The sequence below is a fragment of the Schistocerca piceifrons genome, chromosome X (assembly GCF_021461385.2).
Source record: "Schistocerca piceifrons isolate TAMUIC-IGC-003096 chromosome X, iqSchPice1.1, whole genome shotgun sequence".
Taxonomy (NCBI): Eukaryota; Metazoa; Arthropoda; class Insecta; order Orthoptera; family Acrididae; genus Schistocerca; species Schistocerca piceifrons.
In genome coordinates, this window is record NC_060149.1 from 146251547 (window position 1) to 146274213 (window position 22667).

Consider the following 22667-nt stretch of genomic DNA (forward strand, 5'->3'; position numbering starts at 1 on the left):
AGTGTAGTGTTGAAGGGCTATTATTTGTGTTCTAGAACTATGTACTAAAAAGAATGTTCAAATATAAAGCATTGCGAACATGATGAAAACCTTCAGTGAAGCAACCTGTGAATTTTAATTTCAGCTGCATGTTCTGGTGTTCCGGTATCTGGCAGCAGTACAACTGGCAGCTATGAGCAGGCCCAGATCCTGGGACATAGCAGTTCCAGTTCTGAGCCACCCCAGCCACAGGTTCCACCTCAGCTGCAACCACAGCCCCCAGCCCCTGCAGCGCCTCCTCCTCCACTGCATGCACCAGTCTTCCCACCGCACTCATCAGCTGCAGCTAGCTTCAATGCAGCCATGGCAGCAGCAGCTGCTGCAGGGCAGCAGTTTGCACTGATAACATCACAAGGACTGCCATTCATACAGCCTGGGTTACCTGCCATATATTCATCTCCTGCAGGTGAGTTCTGTTTCCTGGAAATGGACATGTATTTTTTGGACACTGTGTAACCTTTAGGGAAGATAGTTTTTAAGAAAATGGTTACTTGATTGCTCTTTGTATTATTTTGGTTTAACCAACATAATTGTGTTTCATTGTGCAGAGTACTGGATACTTTCATGCCATTTATTGAATTAAATGCTGAATTGGCAAAACTGAAGAGGGAAGGGCAAGATCAACCGTAACTTCCACCATTTTTTCTTGCCAGTCAGAATTATGCATTTCAATTTAAACGCTCCTCAGTTATAAGTTTCTTAACAACATTAACGTTAGTTTTTGTGCCTCCCATCTGCTTTTATCATGCATACATTAGATGTCATCCCATATAATCTCTCCTGATTGCTATTAATGTAATTGAAAACAACTGATTAAAAGGCCCTTATATCTACTGTAGTGTTGAGCTCTTGAGCAGTGAGGAGTAATCAGCAGCTGTAGAAATTATTTTGTACAGAGCATTTAATTTGTAATTATGTTACATGATTATGTGAACTGTGTTTCCATTTTGTCTGTGCTCAGCAGCACTTTTTAATTTCTTTATTTGATTGTATCTTTTATGAGTGTTCATACTGCCCACCAGATTTTAGTAGAGTGCATTAGTTCAGCCTGCCTAACCTGGAATTATTGTCTCCCATTACTTAACACTATTAATTAGTTCTGAGTTCAAAGGAGGGATTGCATGTTCATGATAGCAACATTTTGGAACATTGAGTCCCTCATGTAAACATCAGCTAGAATAAGAAGGAAATCGAGTGTGCACGTGCAGTGATTGCTGGGACCTCATCTGAGATGTGGTAGAGGTTCTGCCAGCCTGCTGCAAGTAGTGGTTCATATCAGCAGTAGTGATGCATCTACTAGGGTCCTGAGGGTATCCTGATAAGCACAGCTTTCAGTTTGTAGGATTGTTGCCAGGACTGGCTGTAGCCACTTGATTTGGAATCAGCTAGAAGGATTGAATCAGCAGCTCTGTCCATTTTGTAACAATGTTGGATGCAGATTTCTTGACCTGCATTATGGGGGAAAATTGTAGTGTCCACTTTAGTAGGTTAGGCATCATTATCCTCTGAAAGCAGCTACTCATATTTGCATTGCAATATATGTTTGGCATATACGTGAGAGCTTTTAGCTTAGAGAAATCCCTTTGTATACTGGACAAGCAGCTATGAGTAATACACTAGTCATGAGTGAGTCACCTGTTGTTTTTATGGAAGTGAATACAGGTCAGAAAAAGAACATTTAAACGTAATGCAATATTATCTGGATGACGATAAATTTTAAAATAAGGCCTAAAAATGAAATCGTGTATTCATTCATACTGTTTATCACCTTCAGTGTTTATTTTGCCATGCTGTCAGTAATGTTGTAAGAGCTCTGTGCAATGCATACAATCTGACTACATTTAGAATCATCTCTTGCTGTAGGGTCCAGTTTTTTCATAATTTTGTAAGTTTTTCTCCAGAATGAGTGTCAGCAGACTGATTTACTTCAATGCCTGCACTTCTTCAGTGTTACAAACATGAGATTTTATCTCTGTAACATTTCAAGATGTGAAGGATGTTAAGGCTGAACTAATAGAAAAGTCTGAAAAGAGAGATGATGAAAATCTACTGTCCTTTTTTATTGAAGTTTGTAGGACTAGATGAACGAAATGTGACACAGTTTAAAACAGGTCTCTTACAAGATATCTTCAAGAAAATATGGAAATATTTCCATACATATTATTTTTGTTACTTTTTGTGTTAGTTAATTGTTAAAAATTGAGCTTGACAGTGAATTGACTATGGCTTATTATGTATACAATTTAAAATGTAACAGCTGCAAATTGTGGAAACAAATTAATGCCCAATTTGTTGATGTTTCAGTTAGAATGCTACAAGAATTTTTCTCAGCCCTTTTGGCTGTATAATTTTAATTCATAAGATTACGAGAAACCATGTGAACCACAGGTACTTGGTTATGGAATGAATCACTACATAATTCACAGAAAGTGATTGTGTTTAACAGGTTTAATGTTTGCTGCTCCTGTCCCGCCTCCTCCTGGGCTACACCCACATCATCATCCCAACGGGTTGCTAGAACACCATCCAATGGTTGCAGAATCTGAGCAGGCTATGGCACTGGCAGCTGCTGCTGGCATCAAGCGTTCTATGTCACCACACATTGGTCCTGGAGGGCACACACCTCTCGACATGAGTCCAGAGGCGAAGAAGGCACGTGTTCAGAACACTATGCGTATACTTAAGGATGAACCTGTCCCAGATGGCTATGTCAGATTCAGGTATGTCAACATATTAATCTCTAAAACTTGTAAAATTAGCAAAAATTATATTTGCACTCACCTTCCTTGAATTCAGCAGTCTAGTGAGTAATCTCATATTTTAGATACATCTATGTAATTTTTGTCACCATCTGTAGAGAAAAAAATATCATTCAGTCTTCAATTTCAAATTCATGTGTGCCCCATTCTATAGTTTGATATACTTTTAGTTAATTAAGGGCAATATTTGTTTGTGGAAGTACAAAATGCCCCATATATTTGTTTGACCAGTGGAGATCATTTAATTTCACAGCTGTTTGTTTCCTGTGTGACCAAAGTATCAGCCTCTGAAATTGTAGAAGCAGTGGAACAACATTTCTATGGTGAACTTATTAGCATTATTTTAATTTATCTGTCACCAAGGGGAAAACATTCTTCAAGAAAGTGCATCCCCACTACCCATATTTCCAAATGTACTTAAATCACCACTGGAATATGTATTTTGTGATTTATTAATTAGTGTATGATAAAGAAAAACAACACTGGTTAGCATACTTGATATAAATATGTGTTAAAATGGTAAGAACACAAATAGAAATATCCACTCTGAGCAACACTTATAATTATTTCATTCATTTACAGGTTTAACGAAGACTGTAAATACCCCCACTGTGGCTACCGAGAACACCAGACCCATTTCCACTGCATGAGATCAGATTGTGGCTACAGTTTTTGTGACAAGACACGCTTTGTGCAACACACAGCGAGGCATGAGCGCCTGGACACACTAATGGGGGGAGATTTTCAACAGTTCCGGGCGAATGTGGCTTGTGGGAGGCAAGAGTGTGTATATACATCAACACTTGGTATGTAATGCATAAGAGTACTATGATGAATTTTTATGTCTGTGTGATATGTACACTGAAGTTGGTAGTGACTTCAATCTACCCTCCATATGTTGGCAGTAATAGATTTTTAAATCCAGCAGTGGGTATAAAACATAGTCTGAAACTGCACTGAATGCTTTCTCAAAACATTATTTTTAACAGTTACTTCAGGAGCCCACTCAAAGTGTAATTGGTTGTGAGAACATACTTGACCTCTTAGCAACAAATAATCCTGAGCAAATAGGAAGCATCATGACAGAGTTTAGTGACCACAAGGCAGTAGTAGGAAGACTGAATACTGCAACGTCCAAACCCACCAACAATAAATGCAAAGACATCTATTTAAAAAGCAGATAAAAATTCGCTTGATGCTTTTCTAAGAGACAGTTTCCACTCCTTCCCACCTGTCTTTGTAAGTGTAGACCAGCTGTGGTTTGAATTCAAAGAAATAGTATCAATGGCAACTGAGATATACACTGAAGAGCCAAAGAAACTGGTACACCTGCCTAATATTGTGTAGAGTCCCTGTGAGCATGCAGAAGTGCTGCAACACAATGTGGCATGGGCTTGACTGATGTCTGAAGTAGTGCTGAAGGGAATTGACACCATGAATTCTGAAGGGCTGTCTATAAATCCGTAAGAGTACGAGGGGGTGGAGAACACTTCTGAAAAGTATGTTGCAAGGAATCGCAGATATGCTCAGTAATGTTCATGTCTGGGGAGTGGTGGTCAGTGGAAGTGTTAAACTCAGAAGAGTGTTCCTAGAGCCACTCTGTAGCAATTCTGGATGTGTGGGGCATCGTATTGTCCTGCTGGAGTTGCCCAGTGGACATGAATGGATGCAGGTGATCAGAGGGGATGCTTACATATGTGTCACCAGTTAGAGTCATATCTAGACTATCAGGGGTCCCATATCACTCCAACTGCACACACCCCACACCATTACAGAGCCTCCACCAGCTTGAACAGTCTCCTGCTGACATGCAGGGTCGATGGATTCATGAGGTTGTCTTCATACCCATACATGTCCATCTGCTTGATACAATTTGAAATGAGACTTGTCCCACTGGGTCCTATCATCAACAGTCCAATATTGATGTCGATGAGCCCAGACGAGGCATAAAGCTTTGCGTCATGCAGTCATCAAGAGTGCACGAGTGGGCCTTCGGCTCCAAAAGCCCATATCGATGATGTTCCTTTCAATGGTTCACATGCTGACACTTGTTGATAGCTCAGCATTGAAATCTGCAGCAATTTGTGGAAGAGTTGCACTTCTGCCATGTTGAACAATTCTCTTCAGTCCCATTCTTGCAGGATCTTTTTCTGGCCACAGCGATGTAGGAGATTTGATGCTTTACTGGATTCCTGATATTCTCGATACACTTGTGAAATTGTCGTACGGGAAAATCCCCACTTCATCTCTACCTCAGAGATGCTGTGTCCCAATGCTCATGTGCCAACTATAACACCCTGTTCAAACTTACTTAAATCTTGATAACCTGCCATTGTAGCAGTAACCGACCTAACAACTGTGCCAGACACTTGTTGTCTTGTTATATATGTGTTGCCGATTGCAGTGCCGTATTCTGGCTGTTTACATATATTTGTATTGGAATACACATGCCAATACCATTTTCTTTGGCACTTCAGTGTATTTTGCAACCTAAGAATATTAGTTTCCTAATTGCACCTGTTAAAAGGCATATTGAGGATTTTCTAGTTGCTTTAAATTTCAGTTGGCACTGTTATGAAGACAGGATGTGTATGTGTGTTTTTAGAATGTTCGTAAGTAGTGCTAGAACATGTATACAAGGATGTTAATCAATTGTGTGATGAGGAAATAGAAGTGTTTCCTAGATAGAGGCATAGAAGATGGGTAAAGACTGTTGTTATTTGTTGCAGAAATGAATGTGTTCCAAGTTGGGATAATAGTCAGGGCAGTAAAGACAGTAGTGTCTGAGAAAGGTTAACAATGTGTACATTATAACCTTACATACAATGATGCCTATGAATAGAATGTGATTGCCTGCCACTATACTAGTCACTACACATTACCATCATACATCACACATGATTTGTGGAGATACTCCATCTGGTCTGAGGCCCAGTGCAGGAGTTGAGATTATTTTCTGGTGCTTGGTAGAATCATTGTGCCACCAGCAATGGGATACTGAACATAATGAAACTGAATAAAATTAGTCAAGATTTTACAAAGTGTATCATGAAACATGAAGTTAGGAATCATTTAATTTTGTTAGGAATGTTCTGCATAGAATTTTTTAAATGAATAGGTGTTACAGAGACTGCCTTTCACTCAATACTGATTATTTATACATTTATCAGTTCTGTAGTAACTGTTTTCTATCAGTAAATTCTTTAATTCTTTTCTCAATGCACAAAACTGTCCTATTTGTTTGATTTTTTAGGCCAAAGCATTGTTTAAAGGGTGTGTTTTATACAGGGTGTAACAAAAAGATATTGCCATGTTTCAGGAAACATTCCTCACACATGGAGGTAGAAAATGTGTAATATAGACCTGGGCCCAGAAAAATTTTATTTCCATCTTAGAGCCCATTTTGTAGTTCTTTTCATAATCACATTAATGATGGGAAAAACAGAGAAATGGAATGTGCCGGCACTACATCAAACATTTTCCTACGCGAAATGTTCAAAATGCCCTCTTCTTTATGTTTAAGTGGAGTTTGCAGTAAGTTGTAATCCTCGTGTTCACCACCAGTGTTTGTTGTTCAAATGAAATGAAGGTAATATTGACATGTGACTCACTTCACTGCTTGTGTTGACAAGTGACTAACCTCATTGCTCTACTAGCATCGAACACGTAGCGTCAACAGTTTAGTGTTCATCATGGACTGTGCAAGCATCTAGTATCAATCTTCTATTGTTCATTGTGGTTTGGTTTCCAGTACAGTGCAATGGAAATGTACTCAAATGCAGAGTTGACAGATGCCCATTTTCTTACAGATTAGCAGATGGTAATGACCATGACACTCAATGTTTGTATCAGGAAAGATTTCCAGATCATGGTGCCCCAACAAGAGGATGTTTGAAGTAACTGATTGTTGTCTTAGGGAGCATGAGATATTTAAGCCTACTATTTCCCTGCATGAGTACACTTCTGCAAATGGTTCATTCAACACCGTGTCAATCCTACCTTTAGTGCAAATGTGCTGTTCATGAATGAGGCTTCATTTCATCATGATCAGATCGTAAATTTTCACAGTCTAAGCTGTTGAGAATCCTCACAAAGTTGTGCAGTCATTCCATCAACAAAGATTTTCTGTAATCATTTGGACTGACATTGTTGGTGATTGTTTGTTTGCACCTCATGTTCTTCCACCCAAGCTCAACAGAGAAACTTGCCATGTCTTCTTAGAATACTCCACATATTCTGCAAGAACATGTGTCTTTACAAGTGCAACAAAACGTGTACTTCATGCACAGTGGAGCTGCTACTCATTTCAGTGTTAATGTTCATAGCCTGCTAAGTTGGATAGGTGGAGGTCTATCAGTTCCTTGGCTTCCATGCTCTCCGGCCCAAAACACACTAGACTTTTATATGTGGGGCATTTGAAAGCTCTTGTATGTGGAATCCAGGTACATGATGCACTGTGTCTTCATGTTCATATTGTGGAAGGCTGTGAAAAAATACATAATTCTTCAGTGATAGATCAGTGCGTAAGGGATTCAATGTGAGAGTCAGTTGATGCATGTATCTTTGCTAACAGAGGGCGTTTTGAACCTTTAATTTAGGAAAGTGTTTCATACAGGGCTGATGCTTTTTTTCGTGTGTGTTTCCCATGATTAATGAGTTGAAGAATTGTACAAACTGAGCTCTTAACATGGAAATAAAGTGTTTCTGGACCCATGTCCATACAACATATTTTCTTCTTCTTTGTATAATGAATATTTCCTGAAAGTGCCATACCCTTTTTTAAATTCCTGTACAAGGCACAGGAAATAAAAGTAAAATATGGAATAGGAATTAAAATCCATGGAGAAGAAATAAAAACTTTGAGGTTAGCTGATGACATTGTAATTCTGTCAGACAGCAAAGGACCTAGAAGAGCAGCGGAATGGAATGGACAGTGTCTTGAAAGGAGGAGATTAGTTGAACATCAACAAAAGCAAAATGAGGATAATGGAATGTAGTTGAATTAAACCAGGTGATGCTGAGGGAATCACATTAGGAAATGAGACACTTGCAGTAGTAGATGAGTTTCTATTTGGGCAGCAAAATAACTGATGATAGTCAAAGTAGAGAGGATGTAGAATGTAGATTGGCTATGGCAAGGAAAGTGTTATGGAAGAAGAGAAATTTGGTAACATCGAGAATAGATTTAAGTGTCAGCAAGTCTTTTCGGAAAGGATTTGTATGGAGTGTAGCCATAAATGGAAGAGAAACATGGATGATAAATAATTTGGACAAGAAAAGAATAGAAGCTTTTGAAATGTGATGCTACAGAAGAACACTGAAGATTAGATGGGTAGTTTACGTAGATACTGAGGAGGTACTGAATAGAAATGGGGAGAAGAGGAATTTGTGGCACAACTTGACCGGAAGAAGGGATCAGTTGGCAGGACACATTTGAGGCATCAAGGGATCACCAATTTAGTGTTGGAGGAAGTGTGGAGGGTAAAAATAGATGAATACACCAAGCAGATTCAGAAGGATGTAGGTTGCAGTAGTTACTTGGAGATGAAGAAGCTTGCAACAGGATAGAGTAGCCTGCAGAGTTGCATCAAACCAGTCTCTGGACTGAAGACCACAACAACATAAACAACAACAAGGGACTTCAGTGAAACAAGGCTATCCTTATGCTAAAGTGTCACGATTTTAAGTTGAAAACTTTCCAAGCTGATTCTGTTTGACCAATCTTTATTATGAGTCACACAGATTTCTCCTGGAGCTTTTTTGATTGTTCTAACATGTTTATATTACTCCAGAACACAGTTGCATATGTCAGTAAACTATGTGTGAATGAGTAAAGTGCTTGCAATATAATTTCTGTATTACAATATGTAAGGGATCAACAATCCCTTATTCAAAGTTGTTCATGGTGAACTGACACAGGTCACATGTAGGTACAAAGTTCAATTATTGAGGTCAGAGTGTGAAGATTTTTGGGTCAGTGAAATTGTTGCTCATGTAGTAGAGAGTCATTGTTGAAGTTGTGTTGTGGAAGGAGTGTCAATAGCCTATACAGCAGCTGAATTTGTCATCCTCACTGCAGGTGGACCCTCAGTAAAGTGACACAATTATACTCATTGGCAAGAAATATATATTTTTAATCCTTTGACTGCTGTCAACGTGTTAACTCATCATACTCTGCCACTCCCAAGTTGCTGTGGACAAGGTTGAGCAAGACCTCTGGGTTTTCTTGAAGTGCTGTTGATATGTTTATGTGCCCAATTCTGCCAGCCATCTCACTGCTACAGATGAATTCAAGTGTGGTCTCTCTAGATATGTTGTCACACAGAGCTGAATTTCAACATTGTTCTTCCAGAGCTTTCCAGAGTTCTGTCTGCATAGTTCAAGTGTGTGTCTGTGTCTGCTGCTGTTTACATTATTGCTTGACTTTACTTTGTGTGTTTTCATCAGTATTACTTTCGCATTCTTCTCTTCTATGACAGAAATGTCTCCTTACTGTGGTTACACAGATAGAACAATCCTGGAGATACTCATTAGAAGTGACAGCGAGTTTCAATATTCTTGTGTCGGTAGCAGTGATGAGTCTTCAAGGGAAACACAAAGTAGTAGTTCTCAGCCCTGTGCATCAGCTGGTACAGCACACTAGTTTGACATTCCTACGAAAGATGCAGTTGGAAGATATTCGGAATATGAAGATTCAGAAAGCGATAGTGAAACACTTCAGAAAAGAGCATACCATGCTGAAAATTTTCCTTAGAACCAAACCAATTTCCAGCCATTAAACATATGTTTGATGAGTTAGCTTCAGAGCACAAATGTTAACTAGTTAAAGCATTCTGTCATTTTTTTACAATATTTCTTTAAGAAAACATGTTTCAGTTTGTAGCAGATGAAATGAATCAATTTTATGTGTACACCAGGGCAAATACTTCAAAATCTGTGGATTCTCAACCATCAAAGTGGAAAGCTACTAGGAACTTTTATTGCTATTTGTCTTCTAATGGCTCAAGTTAAAAATTGGTCCAGAGATATACTTTTACACACTCCAGTTTTCAGTGAAATAATGTGCTGAGACTGTTTTATTTTACTGTTGAGAATGTTACACATTGGTGGCAATGCTGTGAGTACTACAGGTGACAGTTTGTATAAAATTAGGAATATTGTCAACAGAGACCATACGATGTTGCACAGTACATTAGACCACATCAGAAGCTTTGTAGTAGTGATAGTCCCTTGTAGTTCAAAGCTCAATGATCTTTTAACCAAGGCTCAATGATCTTTTAAGCAAGTCATTTGATCCAAGTGAAGTAGATTCAGAATAATGACATTTTATTTTCATTGTATATACAGGCACTACATCAGAACTTGTGTTTGACTGTTTAGGAAAAAGTGATGCATAATGTGTGCTGTTGAGACTGTATGTAGAACAGGGACATAATCTGTATGTGGACAATTGGTATGCCAGACCAGGCCTTTTCCTCGGGCTTGCCAACCACGGAATAACTGCATGTGGCACTGTTCGTAAGAATAGTTGCAGCATGCCAAAAACAGCTAAGGAAACTGGAACAAGGAGAAACAAAGTTAAAGTTAGCTGAAAAAATTATTTCCTATCAAGTTGTGTGATAAAAGAGAAGTGTGAGTGGTGACCTCATGAAACACTACACAAATGGTTGAAACAGGTAGGACTTACAGAATTACTGGTGAAAAAATCAGTTAACTCCAATGTATTGTAGATTACAACTTGAATATGGGTACAGTTGACTGTTGTGACAAGGTGCTGAACTCACCAAGATCAGCACGTAAGACTATGAAATGATATAAGAAATATTTTTTCATGTTCTGGATTTGTGCATTTCAAATGCTCATGCTCCTCACTGGTCAGTTACTGTGCAGAAATGGCACTTGTAGTGTTTGGCCTATCTCTTTTGAGGGATGTTGTAGAAGAATATGCAGCAGAATGGAGAAAAGCTGGTAAAGGAATTGTCTAGAGTTTACAGGGAGGCATTTGAGAGATGGTATTGTGAATAAACATTTAAATAAAAATATGCTGTTTTTGTTTTCCATGAAACAGAAAGTGCACCACAAAACTGGATACCAATACAAAACTTGCAACGTACCGTTATGTGTTGTTCCCTATTTCAAGACCTATCATGCAGAGAAGCTTTACTAATCATTGGGAACCAAACCTGACAGTTCAAATGAATTGACACTTCTGAACAAACTATTTTTTAAAAAAAGCAAGAAATGCAAAAATAGAAAAGACAATATGAAAAGCTATTTTTAACTTTGTCAGTTCCAGTCCAAAGCCCAGATCAGAAAGAAGGATAGTAAATAGATATAAATGAAGTAATTCATTGGCAAATGAACAGACACTGCAGTCTATATTCTGTACATAATGTAATTACACAGCATACATTGTGCCAATAAAACAAAACTTGTGCCCTTCCACTTGACTCAGAACAAGGGAGCAACAATCTCTTTTGTGGTCAGTACTGTAGATTCAAGCCTGGTTTTCTCAACCTTCTCTGCCAGTCGCTGGAATAACAGAAGTTGACTTTGGAGTCCAGATGACGGCATCATGTGTTCCAACATATGCTACAATCTGCAGTGGGCTCCACTCTGTTCCCTTGATGACCTCTGGAATAGCCTGTTCAGCATGTTGAATGAGACCACTAGGCATACACACTGAGTCCATATGTTGCTGCTATTTCCATTATGGGTACCATTATTCACTGTACATTAGAATTGCAGATGATTAATAGACCCCTTCCCCTTTGCATTTGTCTCCCTTTGACACGACACAGCACATTTCCCAATAGGTGAAGTGAGTCTCACTGTCACAATTTCAATTTTAGTTTAAGACAGCAACTCAAACTTGCTAGTTAGGGGGATCGGGGTAACATCATGAGTTCTCCCAGATCCGTGTCTCTGCTGTACAGCGCATCTAGACCTACCACTGACATGCCACTCACAATCAAGTGGATGAGTAATGATACATCCTGGACTTCATGTAGAAGATACAATATTCACAGGCGAGGCTAATACTTGAAGTGTCTTGGCTGTTTCTGCTACATGACCTCTTAGTAACACTTAGTAACACCCATTCACAGCAGCTTTGAATTGTGTGCCAGTAGTCAGTTCAAATTCCAGCTGCTTATGAACAACAACTAGCTCGTCCAGAGCCCAAAAACAGCACATATAGTAGGGCTGCATGTGACCAGTGCAATATTTTGTGTAGCAGTAAACAAATAACTTTAAGCTAACCTTATTGATTCTTTTTCAATTTAGGGGTCTCATATGCTACAGGTATTACCAGTAGCCTTTCAGAACTGTAATGATTAACACCCCAAATGCAGTATCTGTTATGACAGCACAAAAACTTTGTATAAAATTTACTGTTCCTCTGAAAATTTTTGAGGTTGTGGTCACTAACAAATTCGACAATAGTGTTAATTTATGATAAATAAAACATTATAAACTCCAGTTAAAAGAGAAAACTAGTGTGACACACTGTATTCGTTATTATTTTACAGTAACTGTAAATCACAAACATCTGTTTACTACTGAATAGTTATGCACATCTACATCTACATGACTAATCTGTAGTTCACACACAAGTGCCTGGCAGAGGGTGCTACAGACTATTTCTCTACTTTTCTATTCTCTAACAATGTATGTGAAAAATGAAACTCTTGAATCTTACTGTACAAGTTCTGATTTCTCTTATTTTATTATAATGATCATATTTCTCTGTGTACGTTGATGGCAATAAAATATTTTTGCATTCATAGGCAAAAGTTGGTGAGGGAAATGTTGTGAAAAGATCTCACTGCAATGACAAATTCCATTGTTTTAATGATTGCCACATCAACCCACTTATCATGTATGTGACCCCCTACGCCCCTTTTCACAATAGCACAAAAAAAGCTGCCCTTCTTTGGACTTTTTCAGTGTTCTCTGTCAGTCCTATCAGGTAAGGATCCCATGCCACACAGCTGTACCTGTTGCATTGTCTTAAGTATTCTGCCAATAAAACACAGTATTTGGTTTGCCTTCCTCACTACATTATGTGTGTGATCATTCCAATAATTGTAATTCCTAGATATTTAGTAGAATTAACAGCCTTCAGATTTATGAGATTTGTTGTGTAACTGAAATTTAATGGGTATCTTTTAATACTCATGTGAATGGTCTCACATTTTTCCTTAACTAGAGTCAAGCCACTTTTTGCACCATACAGATTTCGTATCTAAGTTGTTCTCTAATTGGTTTTAGTCATCTGATTATGTTATTAGATGGTAAATGATAGCATCATATACAAACAATCTTAAAGGGCTGCTCAGACAGTCTCCTAAATCATTTATATAAATTAGGAACAGAGGGCTTATAATACTTCCTTGGGGAATGCCAGATATCACTTGTGTTTTACTCAATGACTTTCCATCTGTTACTATGTATTGTGACTTTCCTGATGGGAAATAATGAATCCAGATGCACAACTGAAATGATATGCCATATAATGCAATTTGTTTAGCAGTCTCTTGTGAGGAACAGTGTCAAAAACATTCTGGAAATATAGAAATATGGAATCAATTTGAGAGATCCTATAGATAGCCTCATTACATTTTGAAAATAAAGAGCTCATTGCATTGTTGCTCTTCATGAGTATGCAGCTGGATTTCATTTCCTTGGCGACATGATATTTTGATGGTCCAACTAGTCTCCATCTTCAGGTGAGATCGCAGGTGCACAACCATGCTGCAGCTGAGGTAACATCAGATTATGGAAGCTGCTTTATACCCTGGAAACAGGCCACTGTGTGTGCACAAGAAGCGGAAGTGCTACCCTCTGCGAAGCAAAGAAGTGCATAGCAAATATAGATGCAGTCAGTCAAAAATCAGATTGTTGTTGTTGTATATCTAAAAGTATTTCGATGGATTCCTGAAGTACACAATCCCAGTAATAAGAAGCCAGAGAAATATTTTGCACCTCTTTAAACGACATATTATGCTCTTCATTGAGACAATGCTCAGAAACGGCAGATTTCTCTGGCTGGAGCAAACGTGTGTGATGGGGAAGTTCCACATATGAGTCATGAACCATATGAATATTCTGTAAAACATAAGCTTTTCTCTAATGACAGGAAATTTTATATACTCCAGGATTTGTTAACCCCAAATAATTTTTGATTGATCCACAAAGGTGTCTAGTTTTGGCCAATGATGACGTTATTAATAGAGTGGAATCCTATTTTATTAGATATAAAACAACACCAGTTTGATTTTCAACCGACTGCATCTGAATTTGCTATTCATTGCTTGTGTTAGTTTCTGCCACCGGCGGTGCTTGATTTCTTCACTTTGCAGAGGGCAGAACTTCCACTTCTCATGCATGCACAGCAGCCTGTTGCTGGGGTATAAAGGAGCCACCATATCTGATGTTACCTCAGTTACAACTTCATTGTGCACCTGCAGTCTCACCTGAAAATGGCAACCAGTTGGACTATTAAAATGTTGTGTCATCAAGACGATGGAATCTGGCTGCATACTTGTGAAGAGTAACAATGTTTGTTACTCTAGGAAAATCTACATAATCACAGAAATTTAAAACTGTGCACTTAACAAAATGGAAAAAAAGTTCTGTACTATAAATATAATTTCAGTGCGTCACAGGTGGAATTGCTCAACTCATACAAGCATGTGGTTCATTGGTAGAATGCTAGGAAATGCAATCAATCTACAAAGGAGACTGCATACAAAACACTAGTGCAACCTATCCTGGAATATTGCAAGTGTGTGTGACGTCTATCAAATAGGCTTAATGGGATATTGAACTGGCAGATGCTTGAAGATAGACAAAACTATCCCACAAAAACCTGCTTAGAAAGTTTCTACAATCAGCTGTAAGTGAAAAATCGAAGAATACACTACAACCCCCTAAATTTATTTATTTATTTTTTTATATATGGCATTTAAAAGGCAGTCTTTATCACATATAAACATTTATCTGTAGGGATCACAAAGATAAGATAAGACTAATTATAGTGTGCACAGAGGCCTTTCAGTAACCAATCTTCTGATGTTCCACATGTGAATGCAACAGACTAAAACCCTAATAACTGGTACAATGGGATGTACCCTCTGCTATCCACTTCTCAGTGGCTTGAAGAGTATAAACATAGATGTATACATTGTACAGTGAGGTCACTCTTTTCCCATCCTTTCCTTTCCTGCAATTGTATTGTGCCTGTAATCTTTGTCATATTATTTTAACTATTCATTTTTGAACACTATATTATTAAGTATCATTATAGAATTTGATGATTGTTGTATATCCTGAGCAACCTATATTATGTGTTGATGGCTTGTTCCTTCCCCTTTCTTGTTTAAAGTGTGGGTGTGTCAGAAGAAAATTTATAATTATAGAAGAGTTCTCATTTACATCAGTGCAGCCCTCCATATTCCAGTTTACATGTTCCAGCGGTGGTAAAAACTTCTCGTATTGTTTTGTGTGACAGGTCTTGTATATTTGTGTTTCTGTGTAAACTTGATGTTCTTCAGTGATATGTCCCTTATATCAGTTTTATAGAGGTTTAATCAGAAGGACCTTACCTGTAATCTCAATTTCATATATCTACCACTGCTTATCAAAAAATATCTGGTCACATGTTGTTTCATTTGTGGTGACCACATGCTCATTTCTATTCATGTTATAAGGGATGAAGAGATTGAGGAACTGTTGCCTTCTTTGAGAACTTACTTCAAACAATGTACATTTTGGAGTAGTATAAGTAAAGAATCAATTGATGTGTTCCATACCTCAAGGGTTTAAGGATGTTGCTTCACCTACAAGATTCTTATTCTTCTGATGGGGTTGTTACATTGCTCTTTCTCTCTTCTAAATCTAAACGCTGGGCACTTTCTCCATTTTTCATCTTAATATATAAATTTTAGATGGCTCATTGCTGCTGATGTTAGAATTTGAGTAATATTCTGTCTCATGCAATAATAACAACATTTAAGGTGTGGAAAGTAACTGTTTGTGTTTAGTGACATAATCTTTTGTACTTCCTCGAAAGTTAAATTGACTCTGAGCATCTTCTTCATTTGCAGGTGCAATGCAGAATAAGGCATCACACTTTCATTGCCTGAAATGTGAATTTGTATGTACTGACACAAATAAAGTAGTGGCCCATAGACGTCAGCACCAGAAACTTGACTCTATTATGGCAGCTGGCTTTGAGAAATTTACCCCTTCGCAGCCGTGCAGCATAGAATCATGTGCACATTCAGGAAAGCAAACCCACTATCACTGTCTGAGTTGCCAGTATGCTGTTCTTGGATTGTCGCAGATGTCTGCCCACAAATACAGACACATGGAATGATATAGTGACCCAGTTCTAATGATTTTTGTAGTGTATGCCCATCCTGGTAGAACAGGATACCCAATTCATGGCAGTGATGTTATTAAAGGAAGAGAAAGTGTAATTAGTGATTTATAAAAATACAATATATCATAAATGGAAATATGATTGATATACTCAAATACTGTAAGTATTTACAGTGAGGAATAAAATCCCAGTCAAAAGGGGAGATATTCACAATAAGTGTGATTACTACAAGTGAGTTTTAAGACAACTTACTTTGTGTAATGTGTACTGTCACAGCCACTACCTTTTTGTCTGTGGCTTCAAAAAGACTCCAGTATTACTGTTCTATGTTTGAACATGAGAAACATAATGATTTTTGTATATAATGAAATACAGTGCTAAACATTTTTAAGTTTGTAATGTTTATTTATATATTTGATAACACCAAGACATTACCATTGTAACAGTACTTGTGTGACTGGATATCAGAAAGCATTAAATCAAAGTGATTGTTAATTATTTATGAAAATCTACTGCATTCATTGCAAGTGTATATATTTCATGTTGAGAGAGATATGAGTGAATGAGTTATTGTGATGTGTTAAGTTCGTAAGCAGAAGTCATATCATAGCTCTAAGACATTTATTTTTTTGAAATGAGACTGTGTTGTAATCAAACATTTGTGTAGCACAAACTAAAGTGTACAATTAATATTTATGATATGAATGTGGCTTTGATGCCAAAACAGAGACATGAGTTACAAGAAAATGGCTTACAAGCTTTCCTACAGCACCACTTATAGGTGTATACATCTTAAGTGTATTGTGTATAAGTCTGTATTAAATAAAAGACATCAGGAAAAGGCAACAGAATGTGAATAAGAAATTGAATCCACTGATAAATGAATGGTTTAGTCATAGTAAAAATGAGCATTATTGCTCATTTATGTATATCTAGGGATCAGAAATACTTTGTAAAGACAACAAATTCATTTTCCATTATGTAGTATTATTAGCAGTTATTTCATTTGAAGTGGTATTTGCCTTATATTTAGGTACATAATTATGATATACACATTATTATGACAGTGTATTAATAAATAATTTGTGCCTTTAGAAAAGACGTGTTGAGATATAACAAAACTGTATCTAGTTTGGTAGAGTTTTTGGGTAGGTAGCAGTTGTGCCTTACAAGATTCGAGATGCCCCCTTTTCCAGGCCCTCTTCTGTAGTGCTTATATTTGTTCCATGTATTAATCTCGTATTCCAGATGTAATATGTTTATTATACAGTAATTGTACACATATGTTAGTCATATTTTTGTTGTTCAGATGTGAATATGTATTGTGAATAGGTAAATGTGATTATTCCATAAAGAAATTCTTGTAAGTAAACATACAACATTTATACTGTGGCATGGATAAATTATATGAGATCACATTTTAAAAATGCTGGCCAACCTTCCAAAAATATAACAATAATATATTGACTGGAATTAAAAATTTTCTAAGATAAATCTAATAGTACAAAAACTGTTTTATAGATGTTTTACTCTAAATTTTATAGTCCAATTTTCTCTTTCAGATATGCATTAATGTGAAAGTGAAAGAAAAAATATTGATTCACAAATTTTAGTGCCTTAAAATCTTTTATCAAAATATGATATAATTTTTCTAGTATTATATGTATAGATGATAGATACAGTTTTGAAGACAGTATTTGTTTAACGTTTTTATAGTTTGGCACTCAGAGTGTCTGAAATTAAAAATTAGAGATGTTTTTTTTTAATTTTTTGGGGCCCGCCAGCATACAAATGTTCAGGCAGTGCTTAATTTCATGAGGTCATGAATAAAAATTTGAGACTTGTCATGTGTGTGATACCTGATTGGCTGTTAAATTGCAGTCATGGTTACTGCTGATCAATAACAATATATATGTAGCTATTTAGAATCGGAATCAACATAGGCTATAAGCACATTGACAATGTTTGTTTCAGAAATATGAGAGGAATTTTATCTGAAATCTATATCTGTTAAAAAAGTGAGTTGATTTATAAAACAAGAAGTTACATTGGAAATTTACCACAGTAAACATTTACAACAAGCATTAGCTGTGTGCCTTTTTCCATATTGGCTGTCAAAATTGACCAACATTTATAATCTCAAGTATTAAGAAAAACATGTGAACTTAAGTCTTCAATGTAGATGCATTCCAACATAAATGTTTTCTTCTAATATCAGCCATATTTTGATTTTGCCCATAATAATTGTGTTTTGGGAAATGAGATTTTTTTTACCTGTGCCATATAAATACAACATTGATGTGCAGAGTTTCCATCAGTTACTCATAAAATGCCTAGTCTGCACTGTATCTACTATGTTTGTTTTATAATAATTGTGGCTGCATGTAGGAAATAAGAATAGGTATGGATAATATGTAAGTAATAATTTGAAATGTGAGAAAAACCAAATGATTATTCTTAAAAAAGAAAGTGTCTGTTGTACAAAGATATTTTAAGTATTTCATTCTGTGTAAGGAAAAAAATGTTTATCTTCTTTACCACAGAGATTGGCTTAATTGTTATTCTTTCCTCTTTATTTTCCAAACATGGTTTTGTTTGAAAGTCAAAACATTAATATTTTTGTTTGATTATTTAATCCTATTTTATAATCTTTTATTTAATTACCTGTATTTTTGAGAATATGTACAGAAGTATTCTGGAGTTTCAATCATACATCATTTGTCACTGTATCTGCAGAAGTGCAATACACACATCTTCAGCATTAATCAAGTCCTTTCAGTTTACATCACTCTTTTTAAATTGCTTAAATTTTAGAAATCAAAATTAAGTTAAAAATTTTAAATTAGGGAATGCTGTTGAAGCTGAGGGAAAAGTACCCTCATGACTTTCAGACTGTATTTGGAACGCGTGTAGTATAATATGAAAGAGGAACTTAATGACTTTAAATACATCACCATCAGGAAAACAATTATCTCGTTGCATTATTCAGTACTGCATGATTCAACTGAAAAAGAAAAGGTTGTCTGTATAATTTTCAAAGGTTTGTGCACTGTCAATTGAAATAAATCTTGCTCCTGTGAGATTCACATGTATGTAAGCCAATAACGGCAGTTATGCTTCATGTGATTTACATACACATTCATAATCATGAAAATAAGAACATGATGCTATATTTTCTAAAAACATTTTGGGGAACAGCAATTAATCTGCTTGCATTGGATGAAATTCATATATTTGGCAGAATCTCTAAAAGAGAAAAGATAATAAAAATTCGTGTCCATTAGGTTTTCATATCATACTGCATGTTTGATAGCTGTGAATCATTTGTAAGCATTATTTCTCACACAGTGAAACGGCCTTACAAACAGTAGCTCTCAGTTATTAGAAAAATGTAGTCTTCAGTAGCCAGTAAAATAGCTCACAACCCTTGAGAGCATGTGCAGTTAAGTGTTCAAAATGACGTTGAGCCATTGTTTTCATTTACATATAACTGTACATTAATTTTTGGTTTCTCTTATCCTAGGTAAAATGGCATTAACTATGTGTATTAATCCAAATTTCCTCAAATTTTCCTTTTTCTTTTCATCATTTTCTTTTGTATACAGCCACACTATGCAATGAGAAATCTTTTCCAATGATATGTATTACAGTAATATCTGAGACCTGCTATTTCATCTCCAACAATATCCATTTCTTATTTTAAAGGAGGAAAGTCTTGCTGCATCATTGTCATTCCTCTTTCTTATTTCATATTTTTATTTATTTGAAGACTATTGCATCACATTTGTCAATTAGATCATTCGTTTTTAGTGAGTGATCTAACCAATATATTGGTAGAGTCATTCTGTTTTAGTTGCAAGATAGTTTTTATTTCACAACATGTTCTGGGAATTGTCCAAGAGAGTTTAAAAATGTTCTAAAGTAAAATGAAGAAAGGAAAAATATATGAATTTCTTACTATCATTAACAATGTCTCACTTTTGTAAAGGTATTGATCAGTGTCTTCAGATTTAATTCTGCTGTAACTCGAAGCACTTGTGTTGATAATGCACTTTAGAAAAAAAACTGACTTTTCTTGTAGCTGGTACTTATTGTCTTTTCCTACAGTGCCAATAACTCTGGTCCCCCTCCCCCCCCCCACCCCCCCCCCACCCCATTATCATTACTGTAAAACTTCCATCACAATTTGGTAAAACCTAAGCAGTATTTAATAATAATTTCCTTGAAATATAAGATAAATGATAGAATTTCTTTTAAATTCTATATAGAGATGACCTACACCATTACATTCAATCATTATATGCAGTTCTGTACCTTTTTAAAAGACTAATTGATGCAAATTTCATTCTTTCAGATAATTACTTCAAGACATCTTCTATTACATACAACTACTCCATTGTAGAACACACTATAAAGTCTTTCTTTTGCTGCTAACTATTGCTCAATGACTTAATTTTTTATTGAAAATACGTTTCAATAGCTGCCGTACATTTATAACTCTTCCTGATGAATTATTTTGTTACCAAAAACTTAATAGATTGTATTGAGCTCTGACATTATCATTTGCTAAGAGTTACAGCAACTTCTTTCTTTGTGATTTGGTGGCTTAACTGATTGATATGGACAGGCATAACGAACATTGTGCTGTTAAGTTTTTAATTGTTATTTGTTTGTCTCTTCTTTGCATTAAATGTGTGAGACAGTTCATTGTGGCATTTTCTGTGACCATGTAACACTAAAAATATTAGTGAAAATCTTCAGAGAAAAATGTATGACAGTTTCTAAATAATCTTATTTACATATTTCATTCTTCTTGCCCTGACAGTACCACTCAGTACCTTCTGTCTGTTGATACTTTGTGCTATGTACTGATTTCAACAATCTAATGATTTCAACCAAGTTTTACACTGAGAGACCACGTAGTTGAGTCAGCAATATTATATACATTTCACACTGTAAGTACCATGGTCATTACATTTATTATGTTTTACAGTTTCAGACTTGTAAATTAACTATTCTTATGGGCCTAAACTATGAAATTTCTATTTGTTAATGAGTATAATGTTTTTTCTTCTGTTTTCTACAGTGCCCAAATATTATGTATTATTAACATCTGTTTTACATGAGTTTTAACCGTACATAATTTTTGCCGAATATTTAATACATATTTTTTCCCATCCAATAAAAGCTGTGAGAAACAACCATTAGGGGAGAAGTTGCCACCGTTATCTATACACATTTTTTCTTTTTTATTGGTTCTGCGTGCCTAAGAATAGGCACATTAATGATATTTGTGACAGTATTTGAGATTACAAAATTCATAAACTGCAGCTACTTGTAGGTTCATCCATTAGATTTGTGTTTCACATCTCGAAACTTTCCAGAATACTCTGCATGTGTGTGTGTGTGTGTGTGTGTGTGTGTGTGTGTGTGTGTGTGTGTGTGTGTGTCAGAGAAAAAGAGAGAAGTGCATATATCACACATCCATAGTTTTACTATGAATAATTCCAGCAGTTATATCATTTTGTAATAAAAATGTATACTGAATGTAATGTATTTTTGTGTATGTATTCATGATGAGAATATATGAAGAATGGAACTTACATTAATATCCTTAGTTTCATGTAGTCTGTGATTTTTTTTCTAAGAAGTGAGTATTTTATTTATATCTGTCAGTAAAAGGATGCATGGTCAAATGTATAATTCACTAAGTTTAAAAATTACCAAATACAATAGGCAATGAAGAACTGAATTTAGTTTTAAATTCACCTTAGTTTCCTATTCCTCAATTGCAATGTTAAAAACACACCTTAAAACTTGCATATACTAATGACAGAAATGTTTTTTGCACATAGGTATATAACGCGAATATGTCATACATGTAAACATTTCTCAGCTACAATGTTACAAAACACACAATCCTGTGTACACATTCACACTCAAGTCGACACAATGTGGGACCTAGTTGCAAAAGTACAGCACAAATTATTTTCATCATACAAATAATGTTGGGGACTTTGTTTTTACATAGTGTTATTACACTTTTAAACTGGCACTTTCCTCATTACTGTTCTCTGTGGTATTTTCGTTAAAGTACTTGTCTAAATCTAATCCCTGTTTTCCCTTTTAGTTTAATTTATATATGAAAAGTGTCTACGCCATACTCCCTCTGTCTCTCTCTCTCTCTCTCTCCAACACACACACACACACACACACGCACCACACACACACACACACACACACACACACACATCTCAATCCCTACCCCCTCCCCTCTGTTACTTTACCTTAATGCTCTGTGATGTATTGGGAGCAGAAATGTTAACTCAGTTTTGACAATGAAAGAAAATGACATAGGGACCCAGCTAGGCCCCGATGAAAACATTGTTAAAGTGTATACTATTATTGGTTTAGCAATAACATATTTCTACATGAATGTTTCACAGGTTCAGTTGTCTACTTGAACTCTTCAGTTATCCATT

General features: G+C 36.1%; 1 protein-coding gene across 1 annotated transcript in view; it reads left to right on the forward strand.

Moving 5' to 3' along the window:
- The window catches only part of LOC124721684 (zinc finger protein castor homolog 1-like), a 110397-nt gene extending 88609 nt beyond the window's left edge, over positions 1–21788 (forward strand). Inside the window, exons 19-22 of the mRNA XM_047246760.1 lie at positions 125–445; positions 2486–2759; positions 3381–3604; positions 15908–21788. Of these exons, the coding sequence (XP_047102716.1) occupies positions 125–445; positions 2486–2759; positions 3381–3604; positions 15908–16179 (1091 nt within the window). The 3' untranslated portion in view covers positions 16180–21788. The remainder of the gene's footprint in view (positions 1–124; positions 446–2485; positions 2760–3380; positions 3605–15907) is intronic.
- The last annotated feature ends 879 nt before the right edge of the window (positions 21789–22667 follow it).